This window comes from Podarcis gaigeae (genome assembly GCF_964106915.1).
Source record: "Podarcis gaigeae genome assembly, chromosome: 8".
In the NCBI taxonomy this organism is placed as follows: Eukaryota; Metazoa; Chordata; class Lepidosauria; order Squamata; family Lacertidae; genus Podarcis; species Podarcis gaigeae.
Window position 1 is genome coordinate 89,401,001 of NC_139684.1, and position 23,608 is coordinate 89,424,608.

Sequence of the window (23,608 nt, forward strand, 5' to 3'; positions counted from 1 at the left end):
ACCCCTTTGTTCATTTTTTAAAAAAATCTGGGGCAACCAAAATGGTACACAGGATTCCATATGAAGGTGTTAACTAGAACGATCTTTCCAAAGGAAGTAAAGTCACAGATCCTCCCGCTGGTGGATCCAGAAGTAGTCAGAGTGCGATGTAACATAAGCAGTCAAGGACAACACTTCCTGTTTGCCCAGAGTGGACACACACAGGGGGATGTTACTGCAGCCAGGAGGACTTCCTGTTACACCTGGTCTGGAGCATCCAGGTGGACGGGCATGTGACCAGGTGGATGGGCGTGACCCTATGAGACCCTGTAAATCTCTCTCTCTCGACCCTGACGCTTTTGCTGCTTTCTTCTGATACTGGTGTATTTTGCTGTCTGCTGGCTCTCAGCTAGCAGCACATGGGCTGAGAGCCCATATGGGGCGAACTCAAACCCTTTTCCATACCTACAAGCTAAAGTCTTCCTTCAGGGAACCAACAGTGAACTGAATGTGAGTAAACTACTTCTTCTTAACAGAAGACTGTCGTGTCTTTATTATTTTAAAGAGGGAACAAAGGGGGAATTTACCAGGAATAATCCAATCCGGACAAGCCAGACTGGATTGCTTAAGTAAAGCGATTCAAACGGATCTACCAACCAGCTTCCTGCAATATACTGGGGAATACACTCTGCTACTGACTCACAAGCGTGAGTGAGGAAGGATAATTATTATTATTATTATTTATTATTTATACCCCGCCCATGTGGCTGGGTTTCCCCAGCCACTCTGGGCAGCTTCAAACAGAAGACTAAAATGCAATAACCTATTAAACATTAAAAGCTTCCCTAAGCAAGGCTGCCTTCAGATGTCTTCTAAAAGTCTGATAGTTGTTGTTCTCTTTGACATCTGGTGGGAGGGCGTTCCACAGGGCGGGTGCCACTACCGAGAAGGCCCTCTGCCTGGTTCCCTGTAACTTGGCTTCTCACAGCGAGAGAACCACCAGAAGGCCCTCAGAGCTGGACCTCAGTGTCCGGGTAGAACGATGGGGGTGGAGACGCTCCTTCAGATATACTTCAGATATACTTAATCAATATATCCTCTCCTACATCCACAACATTCCCACAGAGTGGCGCACTCAAAATATGTGCATATACAAACCCTCCCTAACACAGCATCTTCCAGTTGTGCATCTTGGGTGTAGAATTTGGAATTTTCAACTTTTTATTTTAAAAAAAATCACGTTATGCGCTACTGCATATGTTCTCTGCCCCGGCCCATCCTGTGAGGTGGGGGAGCATCGCTCACCTTTTCCTTAATGCTGTCCACCTGCTTGCTCTGGACGTCAATTTCGTTGCTCATGTCCACCGCCATGCTGCGAAGGTTGCTCAGCATGCTGTCCACCTGCGTCAGGTTCTGTTCCATCTCTTCTTCCACGTCGTCTTTTGTTATCCTGAGCAAAACACACAAAGAACGTAAGAGCCTGGGAACTGGATCAGGCCAGAGGCTCCTCGTACTCCATCAGCCTTTCCTTGCAGTGGCCGAGAAAAAGTTCGACAACTAAGTTTTCAATCCGGGAAAATAAAAGGCGTGATTGAGCTGCGGAAGGTGGATGATGACGATGGCAATTTTCTTGTTGTTATTATTAGGGTTTTGTTTTGTTTTGTTGTAACCATCATGGTCATATCAACCGCAGAATAAAAATACATACGCTAAGAATACTTTGCAAGACCCATGCTCCTAATTTCTCTTTGTAGCCAGATAGGAAGTAAATTATACAAAGTTATTTTTAAAAGTCCAGTTACGTTAGGGCTCAGAGGAATGAGCTACCAATTAAAGTACTCAAAGCCTCTCAAAGTAAAGAGACACAAAGATTTCGGAAGCTTATCAATAATACTTCTTGTAAAAGCATCAACCAAGCTACAGCCTCACATTTACCAAAAATTATAATCTACAGGCTAAAAATGTTAAAATACAAAAGGGTGAAGGAACTCATACATTGAAATTGTCCAATTAAATATTTAAATCACCTGGTTAAATCTTGGCTAATCACCGTATTATTACTACTACCACTACTACTACTGCCATGGATTTATTAACTGCCTTTAGGCATAAGAGAATTAAAAGCACAAATCAGGACTAAAACCCTAACAAATGGGACACTTGTCATATCAACCCATTTATCCAGCTGGAACAAAAACGCCTTTTGACCGTTTCCGGAAAGGGCAGAGAGCGTCTGCCTATCTCAACAGGAATGCTATTCCACAGAATGGGGCAGCCACAGAAAAGGCCCTGCTCTTGACTGAGGTGGCTTCTGACACCTTTGGCGCTTGCAGGAGAAATTCTCCTGGAGGCTGCAGAGATCTCCTGGTTGTGCGAGGTGGTCTTGGAAGAGAAGATCTCCCCACTCCTTACCTCTGGATGAAGGGCCCACTCATGACCATCTGGTTTCCATCGGCCACCACACAGGGTTGTCGAGAGACCACCTGGCCGTTGCTGGCCTTGCTGGCCTCCAAGTCTTTTATGCTCTTTAACCTACGTTTCAAAAGAACAGATGTTCAGGCAGGAGTTCAACCTGTAACATACTTTGCTCTGATCCAAAACAAGGAGAGAGAGGTGTCCCTGGCGCTTGCACGGACAGGGGACTTACTTTGCACAGGGGCAGACGAAGAGGCCACAACATTTCGCCATGTCCGTGAGGTTCTTCTCGGCCTCCTTCATGTCTTGGATGATCTGGTCCAAGCCATCCTCAATCCGGTCCAGCTGCTCTGAGGAAGGGAAAGGGAAGGGGAGACAGAGGAGACACTCAGGAACCTAGAAACATTATGCACGGCCCTCTCTGAACACGCAGGATGAGTCTCACAGGTATTGTGAGATTGTGGAGAGGAGCGGCCAGTTTCTCATGCTCCCTTGAGGGATGTCAGCTGGTTTTCAAATCTCCCCTCCAATAATAATAATAATAATAATAAATTTTATTTATACCCCGCCCTCCCCGGCCAGAGCTGGGCTCAGGGCGGCTAACATCAATGAAATTTCAGTAAAAACATAACAAGGAAAAAAGAAAAAGGAAAAAAAAAACATTTAAAATACAGGTTAATATGCAATTTAAAATGCAGCCTCATTTTAAAAGTAGCTGATAAATCAAGACCATAAGGAGAGGGAAACATAAGGGTCAGAGTGAGTCCAAACCAAAGGCCAGGTGGAACAGCTCTGTCTTGCAGGCCCTGCGGAAAGATGTCAAGTCCCGCAGGGCCCTGGTCTCTTGGGACAGAGCGTTCCACCAGATCGGGGCCAGTGCTGAAAAGGCCCTGGCCCTAGTTGAGACCAATCTAACCACCTTGCAGCTCAGGCCCCCCAAGATGTTTTTATTTGAAGACCGTAAGGTCCTCTGTGGGGCATACCAGGAGAGGCAGTCCCGTGGGTACGAGGGTCCTAGGCCGCATAGAGCTTTAAGGGTCAAAACCAGCACCTTAAACCTGACCCTGTGCTCCACTGGGAGCCAGTGCAGCTGGTAAAGCACTGGATGAATGTGATCCCATGACAAGGACCCCGTAAGGAACCTCGCAGCAGCATTCTGGAGTTTCTGGGTCAGCTTCAAGGGCAGCCCCACGTAAAGCAAGTTACAGTTGTCAAGCCTGTAACCGTTGTGTGGATCACAGTGGCCAGATCAGGGCAAGAAAGGTAAGGGACCAACCGCTTCATACGGCAGAGATGGAAAAATGCCACCTTTGCTGCAACCTGCGCCTCCATGGAAAGGTGTCGAAGATTACACCCAAACTCTTAACGGACAGCGCTGGCACTAATTGCACCCCCGCAAGAGATGGGAGTTGCCCCCTCAGTCCCATGTCGTCCCGTCCCAGCCAGAGGACCTCTGTCTTCGAAGGATTTAACTTCAACCAGCTCCCACGCAGCCATCCAGCCACAGCTTCCAAGCATCTGGTCAGTGTGTCCGGGGTCGAGTCAGGGTGGCCGTCCATCAACAGATAGAGTTGGGTGTCATCAGCATACTGATGACAGTAGCAATGGAGCCTCGTCTATTAGCTGCTAAGGCCTAGTGGTTAGGGTTGCCATATGTCTGGGAAATCCCAGACACGTCCTCTTTTGAGGGGCAACCTTGCTATCGGGGGGGGGGGGGTTCATTTCCAAACAAAACTCCGGGTTTCTGTTTGTTTGTTTTTCTAAAAGTGTGCAGGTGTGTGAGCAGGCTACTGTGCCGACAACTCTGGGGCTCAATGACTGTCCGGATTTTTACTTCTTGAAATGTGGCAACCCTACACGCCCGGGAAGAATGGCAGATGAAGTTGATGGACTATATGGAACTGGCGGAAATGACTGGCAGAATCCGAGACCAGGGAGAAGAGTCGGTGGAAGAAGACTGGAAAAAGTTTAAAGATTATCTACGGAAATATTGTAAAATTAATGAATGTTAGAAAAAAGGTGGAATGAAGCTATATAGCTTTGGCAGAAATGTTAGAAGGAACTAGGTATAGATAGATTGTTAATGCATTAAAAGGGAAAAAACTAGGTTACAATATGTTAAAATTAACTTTAAGATAGAAAATAGATGAAGATGGAAAGGACCTGCTGAAATAGTTAATTGAAGTGGAATACAAAAAGGGAGGCGTTGAGGAAGTCAATGAAACAAGTGTATGAAAGTTAAGATTTGAAAATATTGAAAGTGTTTTTAATTGTTTTTGTTTTGTTTTGTTAATTTAATGTTTTATGTAGTGTTTTTGTTTTTGTTTCTGTCTTTGTATGTTCAATTTTTCTTTTTTCTTTTTGTAATTTCCAAAATCTTAATAAATATTATATCTATATATCTATATCTATATCTATATCTATATCTATATCTATATCTATATATAATTATATATATATATATATATATATATATATATATGCTTTCGTAGATTTTCACGGGTACAGGAATGCAGGTTTTGGTGTCCTCGGGTGTCTTTTACACGGGAAGACACCCGAGGACACCAAAACCTGCATATATATATATATATATATATATATATAAAAGAAATGTGGCAACCCTATTTCAGGTCTTAGCGTGCCAGACAGAGACCTGGAAAGACGAGGGTTCGAATCCCCACCAGTGGCGACAGTGGCGTAGCGTGGGGGGTGCAGGGGGGGCCGGCCGCACCAGGCGCAACATCTGAGGGTTAGGGTTAGGGGGTGCAAATCCACGGGTTAGGGGGCGCAAATCCACAGGTTAGGGGGCGCAAATTACTTGCCTTGCCCCGGGTGCTGACAACCCACGCTACGCCACTGAGTGGCGACCTTGAGCCGGTCGTACCTCACAGGGTTGTTGTGGGAATTGAACAAGGATGGAGAGACCCACATGCACCAGCTTGAGCTCCTTGGGGGAAAGCTGGGGCATGAGTGTGAGAAATGAAGGAATTAAATAAATCAGGGCATTCTGCCAACCTAAGCCTGCCCTCAGCTAGCCCCTCGGCACTAGGAGGTGGCCCTCTCATTCAGATTCCTCCTGCTCCTCAGTCTGAGTGCTGCCCCTTGTAGAAGGAGGATGGGGTTAGAGAGAACTAGAATTAGTTGCCTCTGCCTGTTGTTGACTCTGGCGCCCCCTACTGCTGGCCTCCCTGCCTTCTACCCAACCGGTCCCCAGTGACCGAAAGCAAACTAGCATTTCTCCTCAGGATGCATATTTTCTGCTTGCAAGAATTACTGCATTTTTCGCTCCATAAGACACACCTGTTTCCTCCTAAAAAGTCAGGGGAAATGTCTGCGCGTCTTATGGAGCGAATGTGTGGTCAATCGCTGGCTCCCTTTCTAGCCCTGCCCCCTTGCCCAGGCCTCCATTGTTGAATGTTCTGCAAGTGACTGGCTGATTATCTGTCTGGAAACTGTAGAAACGGTTCCCTTCCTTTCCTAAAGAAGCTGCAGAACTGTGAGTTGAACCCCATAAAAACAGGATTTTTTCCCCTTTGCAAAGTAAGCTCAACAACTTTGAGCTGATCCTCAAAAAAACGGGGCTTTTCCCTTTTCCCCTTTCCCCCTCTAAAAACTAGGTGCATATTATGGTCAGGTGTGTCTTATGGAGTGAAAAATACGTTATTTTCTATCCCGTGGTATTGCCATCCCACTTTCTGAAGTGGTACCCGTTCATTCTGGCACCTTATTCTGCTGCTGTGTGCATTCAAGGGGGTTTTAAGACTGGTCAGCCAACCCACAGAGGACTTTAATTATAGCAACCTCAAACATAGAACCAGAACACAGCTAACACCTCCGTGGTCTGCAAGCGATCTGCCATCAAGCCAGAGGCCTTACCTCCCTGGTCATCCAGCATGACCAAAGTTCGAATTCCGGCATCTTTGCTCTGTTGGGAAGGAGAGATGGGGAGAGAAGAGAAGAACGTTAAACGTCTCTGGGATTCTGCAAGATTTCTGGGGCCTGATGTTGCTCAAGGGATCGAACGCAACGAAGGGCACATTCACACCAGGTTTCTGGTCCTCATGCATGTGGCCAAAAGGAAAAGCAGCCACAACTTGAGAACTCTCCGCAAAAGGCTTGCAAAGCAGAATGGACAGGTTGTTAAAGAACGTCATCCCATCATCCTCAGGTCACTTTCGCAACAGACATTTAATAATAATAATAATAATAATAATAATAATAATAATAGATTACTTATTCCCCGCCCATCTGGCTGGGTTTCCCCAGCCACTCTGGGTGGCTTCCAACAGCAGATTAAAAATACATTTCAAGCGCTATGGGGCCACTTAAACAGTCCAGGCTTCGCTTATGTATTCAGTGGTCTGGGTTTGCCTGAGCTGGAGTCTGGACTAAGGATTCTGAGCTCCTGTGTTCTGATTCGATACATGATATCCAATCACAGAAAGCCTCTGCCATTGGCCTTTAAACTCTGAGTCACGATTCGCAGCTTGGAAGTTTAGTCAGCCAATCACATTGGGAGTGGGAGTGGCCCAGGCCTCCAGAAACGTATATAAGCAGTTGCTTTCTCCCTGTCGTCCAGTTCTGTTAGTTCAATAAAGGTTCTTGCTGTTATCGCTGTGTCTTCCCTCGTGGGAAGCTTCGCCCAAAGAATCCTGGGATCTGCGGTTGCGTAAGGGTGCGGAGAGCTGTTGAGCTTCCTGTGAAGAGAGGCTGTTTCTTACCTCATCTACCAGCTGCAACATCCTCCTGGTGCTCTCCAAAGCCTGAAGTGAAGATAAAAAAGAGCAGGAAACTAAATATTATTGATTTATAGATGCATAGCATTCCTCACGTTGCAAGGCAGGAATGACATCTCTGGGAAGCTCTGAAGGTGGTGCTGATGGGAGTTGTAGTGCAGCACCTCTTGAGGGCACCAGGTTAGCAAAAACTGCTTTTGTCCTTTTAAAAGCCGCCTAAGTCAGAAGCCAACGTAACCCCTAATGGAGGCAAGTTCTGTAAGTTAATTATGCACTCTGTGTGAAGGAATGGGTTCCCCAAACCCAAAACCGACTGTGCAGTCAGGCTGAAACAGGCCCACAAGCTTTTCAAGCTCAGGAAGCTTGAACTTGAGTCAACGTATAAACAGAAAACCCAGCTGTATAAACAAGTGCTCAAAGCCCTCTCCCTTATCAGTCCGTGACGGCAATGAGTGGCCTTGCCAGTTCCTAGTGGAGCAGGGATGAGACATCTGGGTCTTATCTTACATCCTGACCACACTGACGTACAGACCTTGTCAGCCACCCGGGAACGGTGCCAAGAGAGCTCTTAGAATTGGTGACCTCTTGCTCCAAGATAAGAGTATAGGAGTAGGAACAGGAACAACCTTTTATGGTCAAGAGTGCCGGAACAGGAACAACTCTTTATGGTCATGGATGTCAACTTACATGTATAAGCTGACATGGCTGGATTCCTGGGGAAGGGGGGGAGAGGGTGCCTGGAGGATATATATACTGCATGAAATATCTCATTTCTTTGGACTTGCTGTGGACTGACCACGCAAGTGCCTTCTGCTATCCGGAGAGCAGAATAAACTCTTTCTCTGAACCAAACCTCGGTGTCATTTGACTTCCTTTCTCCCTCCCGGGAGCAACGCAGACCCCACCAGTCGGCATAGTCTAATAAGGCTACATGTGAAGAAATTACTTTCTCAAGCCTGTCTTAAGCCAACCAGACGTTTTACTAGATTCTTCACTGAGTAACCCCAATAAAACTGCACATCCTTTCTTGCCACCAACACCCACCCACCCCAGGACAAAACAAAACACCATTTGGCAGTGCAACGCACGCTAAAGCAAATTAGTTCCATAGTTGGAATCTGTCTCATTTGCATAAGTATTATTGTAGCTGTTTTGCAAGAACGAGAATTGTTCTTCAGAACAAAGCCAACTTCCTTGCAATTATATCTCTGGCATATTTGGGCAGGAATTCCAAACTGGGTTTGTGGGGTGAGGGGGGCAGTGTAACGGCCTGGGATTCAGACTCAGAGGCTGAACCTGAGAAATCCCAGCCTGCACAGGAGTCCCCGCCTCCAGAACCAGCTGAGCCGGGACTGGGGCTTGAGCCTGAAGGGTCCTCACCTGTGCCGGATCCTCAGGAGCAGATACCAGCTGAGTCTGCTCTGGCTCCTGAGGTGATGGAGGACCCATTGCCTGCAGGTCCTCTACTCTCAGCCCCATCAGGGGAAGAGGAGGTTGCCTCTGGGTCCGGTAACCCTCCAGTCTCTCCTGAGCTGCAGAGGCTCAGGACAGAGAGGCGGAGGGAACTAAGTTCCCGCAGGAGGAGGGCTCGCCTCCAGGCCAGGAGAGGCAGGTCACCTGAGGATCGGGGCTGCCCTATGCCTCAGGGCAGATAAAAGCCAGTCAGCCCCAGTCCCAGGTTTTGGGAGCAATGTTGTTGCTAGCCTGTTCCTGCCTGCACCCTGACCTGCTCTTCTGCCAGAGTTCCTGACCTCACCCAACTCCCTGCCTTGGACCCAGCTTCAGCTTTGCCGGACTGCCTCCATACCGCACCCTCGACCTCGGACTAGACTCGGACGTCCCCGCACGGTTAACCCACGGGACCAGCAAAGGCAGAAGGTTCTCCAGATTGTAGACTGGGACACAGTCATGCTGCTACTAAAGTAAACTGGGAGCAATTTAAGGCTGGAGGAGGCCATTTCTTCCAGAAGAGGAAGCTACTAACTAAAGGTGCAATAGCCCCACCAAGTCTTAACAGTCGTTTGCCAGTCCACACAGAGCAGCTGAGCATGGCAACTGCATTTTATGTGCGGGGATTGTTGTGAGAGCAAATTGCCACAGATCAGAAAGGATGTGGGAGAACAAGGCAGAAGATATTGAAGGCAACAGGCTGGCAGCGACGCCAGCTGGATTCGCCGCAAATCGTCAATGAAAAATGGGTATCATTTCCTGGCAGGAGAAATAGTGTAGAGTCGACCCAGGCGAGACTGGGAATAATCTGGTTCTGGGTTGAAATCAGCTCATAGGAGGGGGGTTGCCTTCCCAATCCCCTTTCTCCCCACCCCTCTGGGCAATACCAGGAGCAATTTTATAAGGAAAAGGGCAATCTGGCTGGTAGAGGCAAAAAAAAAGAATTTTCCTGACCTCATTGTTGACCTGGTGGATGCGCTGTTCAAGGTCTTCCGGCTCCAAACCCACCACACCGTTGGCCGCCATCTTGGGATCTTTTGGGAAAGAACCAAGGGGGACGTTTTTCCTTGTATGGATAAATCCACGGTCTCCTACAGAAAAAGACATAATAATAATAATAATAATAATAATAATAATAATAATAATAAATTTTATTTACACCCCTCCCTAGCCAAAGCCAGGCTCAGGGTGGCTAACACCAGTAAAAATTACAGTAAAAACATAAAGGGGGGGACCCCAATTTAAAATACAGATTAAAATGCAATTAAAAATGCAGCCTCATTTTAATAGTAGCCCATTGATCACGCGGGTAGGGACGCGGGTGGCGCTGTGGGTTAAACCACAGAGCCTAGGACTTGCCGATCAGAAGGTCGGCGGATCGAATCCCCGTGACGGGGTGAACTCCCGTTGCTCGGTCCCTGCTCCTGCCAACCTAGCAGTTCGAAAGCATGTCAAAGTGCAAGTAGATAAATAGGTACCACTCTGGCGGGAAGGTAAACGGTGTTTCCATGCGCTGCTCTGGTTCGCCAGAAGCGGCTTAGTCCTGCTGGCCACATGAACCAGAAGCTGTATGCCGGCTCCCTCGGCCAGTAAAGCAAGATGAGCGCCGCAACCCCAGAGTCGGCCATGACTGGACCTAACGGTCAGGGGTTCCTTTACCTTTACCTTTACCACCTGTTTACAGTGAGATTAAACGAGCCCCCCTCCCCCCCCAATCTCTCAGTCCTTGTTACACTCTGTGTGTTGGTGCGGCTTATCGTGCTTCTATATCTCTTGCCCAAGGAGATAATCTGAAAGAGTCAGAATATCCGGTATCACTGTCCTACGTTGATATTTACTTACTACTTCGGCACCATGAATGCCTAAAAAAAGTTTTACCGCTTAGCCCACAGGATAGCATTTATTACTTTTTCAACCATAGACTTATTATACTTCTACGGACTTTCAAAGATTGACAGATTAGAGAATTTGCAAGTGTACACATTTTGTTTTTGTTGTACTAAATCATGTATATTGTCGCGGGAAACGCCCCCCCCTCATCATTCAGTTTGTACAAACTCCACACATACACACACACACACACACACGACAAACGCGGCACTTCTGTTATAAATTCATAGAAAATCAACCATACATCGGATTTGCACTGTTACACTTTTATTTTACTCCATGAAGGAAGGACTACAAAATGGGGAAGGTTTGATACAGGCCAGCCATAATCCCTTGAGCATACCAGCACATCCACAGGAGCCCTGCCCAGTTGCTATGCCAACCCTGATGGTCCCTGACAGAAGACCATCAAGATCACAAAGAACTTGCATATGGGAGTGGATTCAGTACAGACTGCAACAAAGGACAATGATCAGCTCTTCCCTCTGGGGGCAGGAAACTGCAAACTCCCCTTTGTCCTCAGGAAAGTACTCATGGGGAGGGGGGAAAGGAGGGACCAGCCAGGTGACAGGACACTCAGGTTACCTCCACAACTCCTCCCTCAACCCCTCCTCTTTGTGATGTGTCAATGATGTAGTCATGATGTAGTCTTAGAGGTGTAGCATGGGGGATTAGTAGCTAATAAAAGTTGGGGTCTTCTTTTGTTCTGGACTTCCATCTTGCTTCATCTTGTTGCTTGGCAGGGGGTTGGACTCGATGGCCTTTGTGGTCTCTTCCAACTCTATGATTCTATGAGTCCTGTTGCGATGGTTTCCAATAAAGGCCAAGCCTACAGGCTGCTGTTTTGCTCCAAATTGTCCTGGTTGGTGTCTTTGTTTTTTGTCCAGAGCCTTGGATTCCTCCGTTAAAATATTATGCAATAAGAATTGCAGTGCTAGCTAGTATACTGGTCTTCGTGTTGCTTGTATTGCTTGTTGTTTGGTGAGCTTGCAGGCTGGCAGACAGCAAACAAAAACCAGTTAGCTTTTAGGGTGGAAGCTACTAACTAAAGGTGCAATCATGTGTTAACAATACTTTGCCAGCCAACAAAGAACAGGTGGACATTGCAATTGCGTCCAACAAGACAGCTGGCACGGTGTCACAGAACCCCATTGCACCACAGTCTATTCCTTGGGCTCTGCCATTTTGTCACACGCCTTGCGAATATCCCTGGGGAGGGTGGACGGAACCTGCCATAACTCCAGCCCCCACCTCCTCCGCCGGGCGATATGATTCTTCATCCGCATCCCCCGAAGAAGCCGTATAATTATCGCGCTTGAAAAGTGCAGCTGTTTGCTCTTTGGGAGCTGAGAAACAGCCGCCCACCCCCCCTCGCCCTCCCTCCCCCCAAAGGACCTTCCCGGGCTCCCACCTTCTGCTGCTCGGCTCTGCCTGCAAAATTCGTGCAAATTAAAAATAGAGGCTTTGTGTGTGTTTTGTGCTTTTGAACAAAGCGAGAGAGAGAGGAGGGGGCAGAGGTGTAGCAAAACTTTTTTCCCAAGCTGACAGCAAAAGAAAAAAGGAGGTAGAGGGTGGGTTGGATGGGAATAAAAGCGGTTTAGGAATGATTCATGGAAAGAGAGGAAGAGGGGCCCTAAAGATATCCTTTTGATTGTGCTCGCTTGATGATTTGCACTCTTGATGGTGTCAAAGCGACCAGTTAGTTTCTGGGCTCAGTTCAAAGTGGGGGTTTTTTGCCCTAGAAAGCCTTTTGTGGCTCAGGACCCCAGTACCTCAAGGACTTCATCTCCCCCTAGGAACCATCCTGGACTCTGCGAACATCATCTGAAGAACAGGGCCTTTGCAGTGGTGGCTCCCTGCTTGTGGAAAGCTCTCCCTGGGGAGGCCCGCCTGGCACCAACATTCCATACCTTTAGGCAAAAGCATTTCTTTCCTGCCAGGCCTTTGGCTCTTCATTACCTGTGGCCTCCTTTAATGAGTGCCGCTCCTTCCTCCTGGGCCGTGTCCAGAAAGTGGTGTTGGGGGTTGAGTGATCAGACCCCTCACTTGTGGGGTGCCTCAGGGTTTCATCCTCTTCCCCCATGCTTTTTAACATCTATATGAAGCCGCTAGGAGAGATCATCAGGGGGTTTGGGCTGGGTGTTCATCAATATGCGGATGATACCCATCTCTACATCTCTTTTAAATCAGAACCAGTGAAGGCGGTGAAGGTCCTGTGTGAGTGTCTGGAGGCGGTTGGAGGATGGATGGCGGCCAACAGGTTGAGGCTGAATCCTGACAAAACAGAAGTACTGTTCTTGAGGGACAGGAGGCGGGCCGGTGTGGAGGACTCCCTGGTCCTGAATAGGGTAACTGTTCCCCTTAAGGACCAGGTGCGCAGCCTGGGAGTCATTCTGGACTCACAGCTGTCCATGGAGGTGCAGGTTAATACTGTGTCCAGGGCAGCTGTCTACCAGCTCCATCTGGTACGCAGGATGAGACCCTCCCTGCCCGCAGACTGTCTCGCCAGAGTGGTGCATGCTCTGGTTATCTCTCGCTTGGACTACTGCCACACGCTCTATGTAGGGCTACCTTTGAAGGTGACCCGGAAACTACAACTAATCCAGAATGCGGCAGCTAGACTGGTTACTGGGAGCGGCTGCCAGGACCACATAACACCGGTCTGAAAGACCTATATTGGCTCCCAGGACATTTCAGAGCACAATTCAAAGTGTTGTTGCTGACCTTGAAAGCCCTAAACGGCCTCGGTTCAGTATACCTGAAGGAGTGTCTCCACCCCCATCATTCTGCCCGGACACTGAGGTCCTCCTTCAAGGGCCTTCTGGCGGTTCCCTCATCGCGAGAAGCAAAGCTACAGGGAACCAGGCAGAGGGCCTTCTCGGTGGTGGCACCCACCCTGTGGAACACCCTCCCATCAGAATACATATTTAGAAGACATCTGAAGGCAGCCCTGTTTAGGGAAGCTTTTAATGTTTCATAGGTTATTGTATTTTAGTGTTTTGTTGGAAGCCGCCCAGAGTGGCTGGGGAAACCCAGCCAGATGGGCGGGGTATAAATAATAAATTATTATATTATTATTATTATTATTATTATTATTATTATTATTATTATTATTATCCTGGGCTCTGTGATCATTATCTGAAGCCCTTCTCCGTGGGCCCCCTCCACAGGAGGTCTGGGGGTGGCAACACAAGAACAGGGCCTTTGCAGTGGTGGCTCCCTGCTTGTGGAAAGCTCTCCCTGGGGAGGCCCGCCTGGCACCATCATTCCATACCTTTAGGCAGAAGCATTTCTTTCCTGCCAGGCCTTTGGCTCTTCATTACCTGCGGCCTCCTTTCGTGAGTGCCCATTTTAATCCTGCTTTTGAAAAGACCATTGTCTCTTATTCGCCTGTGCTTTGTTTTACGATGGCTTTGATGTGTTTGCTTAATGTTGTATGCCGCTGTGAGTTACCGTACTTTTTCAGTGTATAAGACGATGTCTTTTGCTTTGAAACTTTACTCAAAAATTGGGGGTGCTCTTATACACAGGTGGTTAATGTACAGGTTTTTTTAGAAAAACAACAACCACTACTTACCTTCCCACAGCTAGAAGACCCCCCCCCCCAAAAAATCTGCAACTTTGGGTTATCTTGGGCATTGGTGGGTTAATTTGGGGTTTAAAAAAATAGGGGTCGTCTTATACATGAGGGAGTCTTATACACACACAAAAATACAGCACTTTTGTTTTTAAGAAGTGGTTAATAAGATTAATTAACAACAACAATAGACAATCCTGTTTCAACACTGTTCATTTGTTGTTGTTGTTTAGTGGTTTAGTCGTGTCCGCCTCTTCATGACCCCCTGGACCAGAGCACGCCAGGCACTCCTGTCTTCCACTGCCTCCCGCAGTTTGGTCAGACTCATGTTGGTAGCTTCAAGAACACTGTCCCACCATCTCGTCCTCTGTCGTCCCCTTCTCCTTGGGCCCTCCATCTTTCCCAACATCAGGGTCTTTTCCAGGGAGTCTTCTCTTCTCCTGAGGTGGCCAAAGTCTTGGAGCCTCAGCTTCAGGATCTGTCCTTCCAGTGAGCACTCAGGGCTGATTTCCTTCAGAATGGAGAGGTTGGATCTTCTTGCAGTCTATGGGACTCTCAAGAGTTTCCTCCAGCACCAGAATTCAAAAGCATCCATTCTTCGGCAATCAGCCTTCTTTATGGTCCAGCTCTCACTTCCATACATCACTACTGGGAAAACCAGAGCTTTAAACACTGTTCATACCTGTGAACAATTGCTTCATTTTCCAGTTTGTCTGTACCTTCCTGATGAAATCTGGTCCCTTTTTATACCACAAATGTTCAGGGGGCTTTGTCCTGATTTTTTTGAGCTGTAAAGGGACAGAGATCCTCCAAATGGCAGAAGGTCCCAGATTCAGTCTCCAGGTAGGGACTGAGAGAAACTCCTTCCTGAAATCCTGCAGAGATGCTGCCAGCCAGTGTAGGCAATATTGCACTGTATTACCAACCTTACTGTCTGTTTGTGAAACATGGACCACTAATAAACTCCATCTCCAACTCCTTGGGCAATTCCATCAATGGCGTCTCCAAAAAGTTTTGCATATCACTTGCGAAGACAGGCGAACTAGTATCAGTGTACTGGAAGAAGCAAAGATCACGAGTGTTGAAGCAATGATTCTTCAACATCAACTTCGTTGGACTGATCGTGTTGTTTGGATGCCTGAGAATCGTCTTCCAAGGCAACTACTCTATTCTGAACTTAAAAATGGGAAGCGTAACACTGATGGTCAACAAAAGAGGTTTAAAGAATGTCTCAAGGCAAATCTTAAAAATGTAGTATAAACACTGACAATTGGGAAACACTGGCCTGCAAGCGCTCCAGTTGGAGAACAGCCTTGACCAAAGGTGTCAGGGGCTTTGAAGACACTCGAACTCAGGGCGCAAGGGAGAAACATGCTAAGAGGAAGGCGCACTTGGCAAACCATCACCATGATCAACTCCCGCCCGGAAACCAATGTCCCCACTGTGGAAGGTTATGTGGATCTAGAAGTGGCCTCCACAGTCACTTACGGACTCACTGTTAAAACCGTGTTCATGGAAGACAATCTTACTCGGCTACAAGGGATTGCCGATGAAAAAGAAGAAGACATGGGCAAATGGTCTGTCTTGGTATAAGGCAGTTTTCTATGTTCTAACTGGGGTGGGTGGAGTTGCCCTTGTGCCTTTACTTTCTGCACAAAAGCTGATTTCAAAAGACAATGGGTATTTTGGTGTTAGAAGTGTACCAGGCCTAGTAGCCACCAGCCATCAAAGGCAATTCACCTAAACCCTATGGATCACCATTTAGTGCGAGGCTATGCAAAAATCTAGAAAGGGGGAGGTGCTCACTTTGCCAGGTGATGTCGGAGAAGGACTTTCAAAAAGCATTTTTAGCAGGGTTTAACGGCCTGCTCTTTTATTTATTCAATTTAGATTGCCAGCGAGTAGTGCATTTCTAAAAGGATCTCAGGTGGCTGTCTCTTACGCATGGTAATAACTGTAACGAAGTTATCACCCTTTTAAAAAATAAGGAAGTGGAAGGATTTGAGCCTTAATGCGTGCCTAGGACATCGGTTAATTGAATTAAGTGACTCCGTGTGAAGAACACTGGAAAAAGCTCACTTCTGTCTGGGAGCTCATCCTGACTCCCCAGAAAAGTGCCCTTGAATAGATGTAGGATTACAACATTATTATTTTTCATCCTGTGCAACTGGCAGGGCCATCGCAGCTAAAAGAATCATAGAGCTGGAAGGGTCCCAGAGTATAATAATAATAATAATAATAATAATAATAATAATAATAATAATAATAATAAATTTTATTTATACCCCGACTTAGGGTGGCCAACACCAGTAAAATTACAGTAAAAACATAATGGCGGGGCGGAACCCAAATTAAAATACAGGTTAAAATGCCATTTAAAATGTGCGCCTCATTTTAAAAGTCAAAACCATAAGGGGAGGGAAACATAAGGGTCAGATTGAGTCCAGCCCAAAGGCCAGGCAGAATAGCTGCGTCTTGCAGGCCCTGCGGTTAGATTGGTCTCAACTAGGGCCAGGGCCTTTTCAGTAGTGGCCCCAACTTGGTGGAATGCTCTGTCACAAGAGACCAGGGCCCTGCGGGACTTGACATCTTTCCGCAGGGCCTGCAAGATGGAGCTGTTCTGCCTGGCCTTTGGTTTGGACTCAGTCAGACCCCCTCTCTCCTTCTGTAATCCTCATAGAACTCTAGCCCAATGATTGCCATTAATTTGATTCTGAATTAATTTTAGAATGAATTGCTTTTAGAATGCTGTGTTACTTTTATTGTTGTTAGCCGCTCTGAGCCCGGCTTCGGCTGGGGAGGGCGGGATATAAATTACCAAAAAATTATTATTATTAGTAGTAGTAGTATAAAGGTAAAGGGTCAAGGGACCCCTGACCATTAGGTCCAGTCGTGGCCGACTCTGGGGTTGCAGCGCTCATGTCGCTTTATTGGCCAAGGGAGCCGGCGTACAGCTTCCGGGTCATGTGGCCGGCATGACTAAGCCGCTTCTGGCGGACCAGAGCAGCGCACGGAAATGCCGTTTACCTTTCTGCAGGAGCGGTACCTATTTATCTCCTTGCACTTTGACGTGCTTTTGAACTGCAAGGTGGGCAGGAGCAGGGATTGAGCAACGGGAGCTCACCCCGTCACGGGGATTCGAACCGCCAACCTTCCGATTGGCAAGTCCTAGGCTCTGTGGTTTAACCCACAGCGCCACCCGCGTCCCTTGTTATTAGCATAAACACCGACAACTGGGAAACACTGGCCTGCAAGCGCTCCAGTTGGAGAACAGCCTTTGCCAAAGGTGTCCTGGGCTTTGAAGACACTCGAACTCAGGACACAAGGGAGAAACGTGCCAAGAGGAAGGCACGCTTGGCAAATCCACACCGGGATCAACTCCCGTCCGGAAACCTATGTCCCCACTGTGGAAGGATGTGTGGATGCAGAACTGGCCTCCACAGTCACTTACGGACTCATTGTTAAAACCGTGTTATGGAGGACAATCTTACTCGGCTGCAAGGGATCACAGAAGATGAAGAAAGCATTCTGACCTCACAATGGCCAACCAAATGCCAGTGGGAAACAGGATCCGAGCGCAAGAGCATCTCTCCTCTCCTGCAGTTTCCAGGGACTGGGACTCATAAGCCCTACTGCCTCCGACCGCGGACGCTGAGCTGAGCCATGGAGGCCTGAAAGCAGCCACTGACAGCTCTTTCCCCCATGGATTTGGCTGACCCTCCTTTAAAACCGTCCAAGTCAATGGCCATCGCTGCCTCCTGTGGCAGGGAGTTCCGTAGTTCAACTCTGTGCTGTGTGAAGGAGGACTTGCTTTTCCCTGCCCTGAATCTTCCCACACTCAGCTTCACTGGATGTCCATCACTTTTCCCTCTCTACTTTCTCTGTGTCATGAATCACTTCTATCTCAGTCGCTCCATCCCGATTTGCTTGCCCAAAAACCTCACACAAAGGCCAGACTACAGCCTGGACTCAGTAAAAAAACAAACAGCATTTTAAATGCATTATAAACATGCAACACCAGGAGGCACCGTAGAGCACAAAACTTTTCCATGTGATTTTACATAGCGCTTTTTTTCTTTGGTTATAATGATTTAATTTATAACTTCTTTATAGCATCCCCCACCCCACCCCATGTATAGATCCACCCCCTCTCTTTCCAGAGCATTCTTCCTGATTTGCCCGCATGGAGGATAGATGACAAGGATTACTCATTGAAGCTGAATCCTGACAAGACAGAAGTACTATTTTGGGGGGACAGGCGGGTGTGGGGGACTCCCTGGTCCTGAATAGGGTAACTGTTCCCCTTAAGGACCAGGTGCGCAGCCTGGGAGTCATTCTGGACTCACAGCTGTCCATGGAGGCGCAGGTCAAATCTGTGTCCAGGGCAGCTGTCTACCAACTCCGTCTGGTACGCAGGATGAGACACTATCTGCCCGCAGACTGTCTCACCAGAGTGGCGCATGCTCTGGTTATCTCCCGCTTGGACTACTGCAATGCACTCTACATGGGGCTACCTTTGAAGGTGACCCGGAAACTACGACTAATCCAGAATGAGGCAGCTAGACTGGTGACTGGGGGCAGTGGCTGAGACCACATAACACCGGTCTTGAAATACCTACATTGGCTCCCAATACGTTTCTGAGCACAATTCAAAGTGCTGGTGTTGACCTTTAAAGCCCTAAATGGCCTCGGCCCAGTATACCTGAAGGAGCGTCTCCACCCCCATCGTTCTGCCCGGACACTGAGGTCCAGCGCCAAGGGCCTTCTGGCGGTTCCCTCATTGCGAGAAGCAAAGTTACAGGGAACCAGGCAGAGGGCCTTCTTGGTGGTGGAACCCACCCTGTGGAACGCCCTCCCGTCAGATGTCAAAGCGATAAACAACTACCTGACATTCAGAAGACATCTTAAGGCAGCCCTGTTCAATGAAGTTTTTAATGTGTGATATTTTAGTGTATTTTGGTTTCTATGGAAGCCGCCCAGAGTGGCTGGAGAAACCCAGCCAGATGAGCAGGGTACAAATAATAAATTATTATTATTATTATTATTATTATTATTATTATTATTATTATTATCATCATCCCGATTTCCTTGCAGGGATGTTCGTACACCTTTGCATTCGTCTCCCCACACTTTTCAATGTATGTCCCCATCACTTTCCTAAGTGCAAACACTCCACTCCTTTTTTTAAAAAACACCTGTGCACCCTTGAATTTCCCAGATACTGACTCAAACCCCACCTGCAAAATGCTGGCCCTTGAAGCAACATAGACTCTCAGAACTGCAGCATCTCAGCCGTGACTCAGTTTCCCCTTCGTCAAGGACCAGCCTGCTGGTTAATGCCTCATGGCTGACTGAAAGCACGGCATCAGATTTGGCCAAAGCTATTGAGCATGACTCATCGGAGCCTTTCAGCTCCCCTCCGGTCCCTCTTACACTGGGGGAGGGAGGAGGAGAACAGGGCAATTGGGGGGGGGGTGGAGAGCAAGAAGGATCTCAAACCCATTAGAGCCCGGAGCCTTCACAACCCATTAGGTGGGGAGGCCAAATGCCTGACAGTTTACAAGCCTTCTCTGTCCCATCTCTCTCGTCGATATAACCTTTCAGATCTTCTGGCATCGGAAAGTGGGAATAATGTTATTACTATAGATGCCCCTCCATCTCACAGTCCCCTGGGCTGCTGCAATTATGGAACAGGATGCCGGTCTCACAACCAGCCCTGCTCCTCTGCCGTCCAGCATCACGTACGGACAGAGCCCTCTGTTTTTGGCTGCACACATCTTAAACTGTAAACCCATCCCTGGCTTAGCAGTACAGGAAACACACTGGTACTGTGATAGGAATTTTGAGGTCTTAAAGGTAAAGGGACCCCTGACCATTAGGTCCAGTCGTGGCCGACTCTGGGGTTGTGGCGCTCATCTCGCTTTGTTGGCCGAGGGAGCCGGCGTACAGGTTCCGGGTCATGTGGCCAGCAGGACTAAGCCGCTTCTGGCGAACCACAGCAGCGCATGGAAACACCATTTACCTTCCCGCTGGAGCAGTATCTATTTATCTATTTGCACTTTGATGTGCTCTCGAACTGCTAGGTTGGCAGGAGCAGGGACAGAACAACAGGAGCTCACCCTGTCGTGGGGATTCGAACCGTCGACCTTCTGATCGTCATGTCGGAGGCTCTGTGGTTTAATCCACAGCACCACCCACACCCCTTTGAGGTCTTAGATATATGGTAATGTTCATAAGCGTACCAACCAAGCACGTACATACATCAGCACAAGAAGACTGACCTGGAACCATTTTGATTCCTAAACTGAGCAAATGTTTTCTCTGCAAGGTCAAAGTGGGAAACCTCCCCATTGTCTCTTTCCTCACAAATCCTGTCTTAAGGGCACATTTAAGATATGAATAGGGTGTGAGCCTGTGACCTGGCCCAGGAAATAAGTATTTATCATTACAAAAGACTGGCCAGGCTCCCCAGGTAATCCAATCGAGTGAGCATTAAACAGGTAACCTGGCAGACAGGAGGTAAACAAAGCACTCAGATTTCTGCTGTAGACCGCCCTTTCTGTGATGTAGGTATGATGTATCTGGGGGGCGGTCTTAGGTTACACCCCATCTGTGATGTATGTATGATGTTTCTGGGGGTGGTCTTGATCTACCGGGTGGCAATTTCAAAAGTCTTTATAAGGCCTTGTGCGCCGTTTTTCTGGGTCCTCCTCTCTCCTACAGGTGAGGGGAGCACCTTGTTGCAACAGATCAAAAAAGATCAAGCTTACTAGCTGCCTTGCTTTTCAATATTCTCTGGTTGGCCTCTGTTATTTTCTCCGACCAATAGGGAACCTACGTAAGGACTCTATATGGGCTCTTGGATACCCCATAAGGGAAAAGAGCAATTTTTGTTTACAACAGTACCAAGCCCCTGAAGGACCAGGTGCGCAGCCTGGGGGTCATTCTGGACTCACAGCTGTCCATGTAGGTGCAGGTCCATTCTGTGTCCAGGGCAGCTGTCTCCCAGCTCCATCTGGTACACAGGATAGGACCCTCCCTGCCCGCAGACTGTCTCGGCAGAGTGGTACATGCTCTGGTTAGCTCTCGCTTGGACTACTGCAATGTGCTCTATGTGGGGCTACCTTTGAAGGTGACCCGGAAACTACAATTAATCCAGAATGCGGCAGCTAGACGGTTGACTGGGAGCAGTCGCCGAGACCACATAACACCGGTCTTGAAAGACCTACGTTGGCTCCCAGTACATTTCCGAGCACAATTCAAAGTGTTGGTGCTGACCTTGAAAGCCCTAAATGGCCTTGGTCCAGTAGACCTGAAGGAGCATCTCCACCCCCATCGTTCTGCTGGACACTGAGGTCCAGCACCAAGGGCCTTCTGGCGGTTCCCTCCCTACGAAAAGTGAGGTTACAGGGAAGCAGGCAGAGGGCCTTCTCGGTGGTGGCGCCTGTCCTGTGGAACGCCATCCCACCAGATGTCAAAGAGAAAAATAACTGCCAAACTTTTAGAAGACATCTGAAGGCAGCCCTGTTCAGGGAAGCTTTTAATGCTTCATAGGTTATTGTATTTTAGTGTTTTGTTGGAAGCCACCCAGAGTGGCTGGGGGGACCCAGCCAGATGGGTGGGGTATAAATAATAAATTATTATTATTATTAGTCAGATCATTGGGTCCACCCGGCTCAGTACTGTCTGCACTGGCCGGCAGCAGGGCTTGGGACGAGGCTCCTCTCCCAGAGACGCTGTCGAGGATTGAACTTGGACCTTCTGCATGCTCTCTCGCTGACCCACAGCCCTTCCTTGACTTGTTTCCTCTGCGCCTGCTACATGACCTGGTCTGGCCCTGCTGCTAAGTGGTTTCTTTTGTGGTCCAGCCAATCTCCCTCTGGAACAGAGATGGGCAGCGGCACGCAGGCAAATTGCCCGTCAAACGTCCCTAAGGACACAGGTTCAAGACCCGCTGCCAACTAGAGCATCTTCGCATCGGTGCAAACGCAAATCTCCTTTCTGCGAGGTACCTAAGCGCCTCAATCCTGCGCGATTCAGGCATCCAGGCGGGCCCCTTTCCTTAATGAGCAGAGCAGTCTTGTAACTGCCAGTGACAAAGGGCTCCCTTTTATCCAGCGCTAATTGGCGGAAGACTTTGCAAGCAGCCACTTAATGCATCTGCTCCCTAATGGCTCCTAGCTGAAATTAAAAGGCAAGTGAAGAGATCCAAGGAAGATTTATCCAGTCAATTACAAGCTTTGTTGTTTGCGGAGGGCAAGGCTACGCATGGCCGCCAACCACAATGGCTGTGCAGCACCTCTGTTGCTGGAAAACGCAGGAGGGGGAGAGTGCAGCTCTTGCCACTTTCCCGTCGGGGCATCTGATAATGATGATGATGATGATGATGACGATGATGATGATGATGATAATAATAATAATAATAATAATAATAATAATAATAATTTATTTATCCCCGCCCATCTGGCTGGGTTTCCCCAGCTACTCTGGGCAGCTCCCAACAGAATTAAAAGCACAATGAAACATCAAACATTAAAAACTTCCCTGAACAGGGCTGCCTTCAGATGTCTTCTAAAAGTTTGGTTATTTTTCTCTTTGACATCTGGTGGGAGGGCGTTCCACAGGGCAGGCGCCACTACCGAGAAGGCCCTCTGCCTGGTTCCCTGTAACCTCACTTCTCGTAGGGAGAGAACCCACAGAAGGCCCTCGGAGCTGGACCTCAGTGTTGGGGCAGAATGATGGGGGTGGAGACGCTCCTTCAGGTATACTGGACCGAGGCCGTTTAGAGCTTTCAGGGTCAGCACCAACACTTTGAATTGTGCTCGGAAACGTACTGGGAACCAATGTAGGTCTTTCAAGACCGGTGTTACGTGGTCCCGGCGGCCGCTCCCAGTCACCAGTCTAGCTGCCTCATTCTGGATTAGTTGCAGTTTCCGGGTCACCTTCAAAGGTAGCCCCACATAGAGTGCATTGCAGTAGCCCAAGCGGGAGATAATTAGAGCATGCACCACTGATTGGCCACTGTGAGAACAGGATGTTGCACTAGACGGACCACTGACCTGATCCAGGAGCCAGAGTCTTCTTATGTTCTAACTGAACCTCCAGGTCCAAAGGCAGTCTATCTAGATCCTTAGGTTCATAGGGCTATTTGGTCACTGTGAGAACTGGCTTTTGGAGTAGATGGGTTGCTGGCTGACCCAGCAGAGCTCTTGGGCAGCTCAGAAGGAGGGTTAGAACGTGGTGCTGATAATGCCAAGGTTGCGGGTTCGAACCCCGTATGGTCCAGCTGCATATTCTTGCACTGCAGGGGGTTGGACTAGATGACCCTCAGGGTCCCAAATCTACGATTGCATCATTCTTTTCCCATTGGCCTACACAGATAATCCTGCCAAGCTACAAGGGGGATTGCCCTGCTTCCCCAATATTTCTAAACCAGGACCATAGCTCAGCGCAGGAGTGACTGATTTGCACGCAGAAGGTCACAAGTTTTTTTCCTAGCATCTCGGAGAAAACCATGCCTAAAATCCTGGAGAGCTGCTGCCAGTCAGTGTACGCAACCCTG

At 48.2% G+C, this 23,608-nt stretch overlaps 1 protein-coding gene across 1 annotated transcript in view; it reads right to left on the reverse strand.

The window, feature by feature from the left end:
- Positions 1–23,608, reverse strand: part of LOC310851712 (synaptosomal-associated protein 25-like) — a 31,303-nt gene that overhangs the window by 2,016 nt on the left and 5,679 nt on the right. Inside the window, exons 2-7 of the mRNA XM_083754373.1 lie at positions 9,534–9,670; positions 7,116–7,157; positions 6,271–6,319; positions 2,627–2,744; positions 2,392–2,511; positions 1,285–1,429 (exon numbers count right to left, since the gene is read on the reverse strand). Of these exons, the coding sequence (XP_083610499.1) occupies positions 1,285–1,429; positions 2,392–2,511; positions 2,627–2,744; positions 6,271–6,319; positions 7,116–7,157; positions 9,534–9,605 (546 nt within the window). The 5' untranslated portion in view covers positions 9,606–9,670. The remainder of the gene's footprint in view (positions 1–1,284; positions 1,430–2,391; positions 2,512–2,626; positions 2,745–6,270; positions 6,320–7,115; positions 7,158–9,533; positions 9,671–23,608) is intronic.